General features: G+C 50.4%; 1 protein-coding gene across 1 annotated transcript in view; it reads right to left on the bottom strand.

The window, feature by feature from the left end:
- The window catches only part of NLRP12 (NLR family, pyrin domain containing 12), a gene marked incomplete at its 5' end in the record, with an annotated part of 22,191 nt that overhangs the window by 870 nt on the left and 19,250 nt on the right, over positions 1-2,071 (bottom strand). Inside the window, 1 exon segment of the mRNA XM_014537109.1 lies at positions 328-498. Within this exon segment, the coding sequence (XP_014392595.1) occupies positions 328-498 (171 nt within the window).

Here is a 2,071-nt window from a genome sequence, read left to right as displayed (position 1 = left end):
AGCCCACAACCTGGGCATGTGCCCTTAACCGGAATTGAACCCGGGACCCTTCAGTCCACAGGCCAACACTCCATCCACTGAGCCAAATTAGCTAGGGCTCTTCTTTTTTCTTTTTTAAATATATTTTTATTGATTTCAGACAGAAAGGGATAGGAAGAGATAGAAACATCAATGATAGAGAATTATTGATCAGCTCCTTCCAACCCCCCCACCCCCCACCCTCGCCAAGGGACTGGAACCCCAAACCCGGGCTCAGCGATGGTGCTTGCGCTTTGCTCAGGGCGTATGGCCCCTGTCCCGCCTCCCGTAGCGCCAGGCCCCTCTCACCACAGGACCCGCAGTTTGCAGCCGGGATGCCTCAGCCGCTTGCACAGCCGCCGGACGCCCGCGTTACCCAGCGCGTTGTTGGTCAGGTAGAGCTCGGTCAGGGTCTGGTTGACCCCCAGGGTGGAGGAGAGATCCTCACAGGATTTGGCTGTGAGGCCGCAGCTGTCCAGCCTGCGGGGGAGAGAGCGTGCTCAGAGCAACATGAAGAGTCTTCTCTCCACAGAGAACCGGGTGTAGTTTTTAAAAAAATATATTTGTATTGATTTCAGAGAGGAAGGGAGAGAGAGGGAGAGAGAGAGAGAAACATCCATGATGAGAGAGAATCATGGATCGGCTGCTTCCTGCAAGCCCCACACCGGGGATGGAGCCCACAACCCGGGCATGTGCCCTTGACCGGAATCGAACCTGGGACCCTTCAGTCCATAGGCCGATGCTCTATCCACTGAGCCACACTGGCCAGGGCAGGGTGGAGTTTTTAGGGGACTGGTTGATAAGAAAACAAAGTAGAACCAAAGCAGTCCAGGTGAAGATGGTAATGGTAGGCATTTAAGGGGCCTGGACGGGTAGCATAGTGGGTTAGAGTGTCCCCCCAATACGCCAAGGTTTGAGGTTCAATCCCCCATCAGGGCACATACAAGAAGCAACCAATGAGCCGAGCCAGCGTGGCTCAGTGGTTGAGCGTTGACCTAGGAACCAGGAGGTCTCAGTTCAATTCCCAGTCAGGGCACATGCCCAGGTTGTGGGCTTGATCCCCAGTGTGGTGCGTGCAGGAGGCAGCCGATCCGTGATTCTCTCTCATCATTGATGTTTCTATCTCTCTCTTCCTCTCTGAGATCAATAAAAATATATTTTTTTAAATAAAGAAGCATAAAATAAGTGGAACAACAAATCAATGTTTCTCTCTCTTTCTCTCCCTAAAACTCAGTTTAAAAAAAACCCAAAACTTCTTTTTTTTTTAAAAAAAAGAGGCATCTATCTATAGCAACACCCATTGATTTGCAACTGAGTATGTCATGTGGCTGGGACTCACGCTGTCCCTAAACCCCAGAGGTGAATAGAGGATCCAGGCCCAAGTTGGCTGGTTTCCATGTCCCCAGCCACCAGGAATGGGTCCAATTGGAACCAGTGCTTTTCCTGGAGGCTTGGCTTTCAGAACTTGAACCTGAAAAGAAATCGTCTATAGCCCTGGCCGCCCAGGTTGGGCAGCTCAGTTGGTTAGAGCGTCATCCCAATAAACTAAGGTTGTGGGTTTGATCCCGGTCAAGGCACATACAAGAATCAACCAATGAATGCAAATCTACCTATCTATCTCTCTCATCAATAAACAAAGGAAGCCCTGGCCAGCTTGGCTCAGTGGATACAGCGTCGGCCTGCGGACTGAAGGGTCCCGGGTTTGATTCCGGCCAAGGGCACATGCCTGGGTTGTGGGCTTGATCCCCAGTGGGGGGGCATGTGGGAGGCGGCCGATCAATGATTCTCTCTCATCATGGATGTTTTTCTGTCTCTCCTTCTCCCTTCCTCTCTAAAATCAATAAATAAATATATTTAAAGCAATAAAATAAAATAAACAAAGGCAGCCCAGGTGGCGTGGCTCAGTGGTTGCGGGCTTGATCGGCAGCTGATCTATGATACTCTCTCATCATTGATGTCTCTCTCCCTCTCCTTTCCTCTCTGAAATCAATAAAAATATATTTTAAAAGCCCTGGCTGGTGTGGCTCAGTGGATAGAGCGTCGGCCTATGGAC

Source organism: Myotis brandtii, unplaced genomic scaffold (genome assembly GCF_000412655.1).
Source record: "Myotis brandtii unplaced genomic scaffold, ASM41265v1 scaffold1720, whole genome shotgun sequence".
NCBI lineage: Eukaryota > Metazoa > Chordata > Mammalia > Chiroptera > Vespertilionidae > Myotis > Myotis brandtii.
This window is presented reverse-complemented; position numbering and strand designations above follow the sequence as displayed.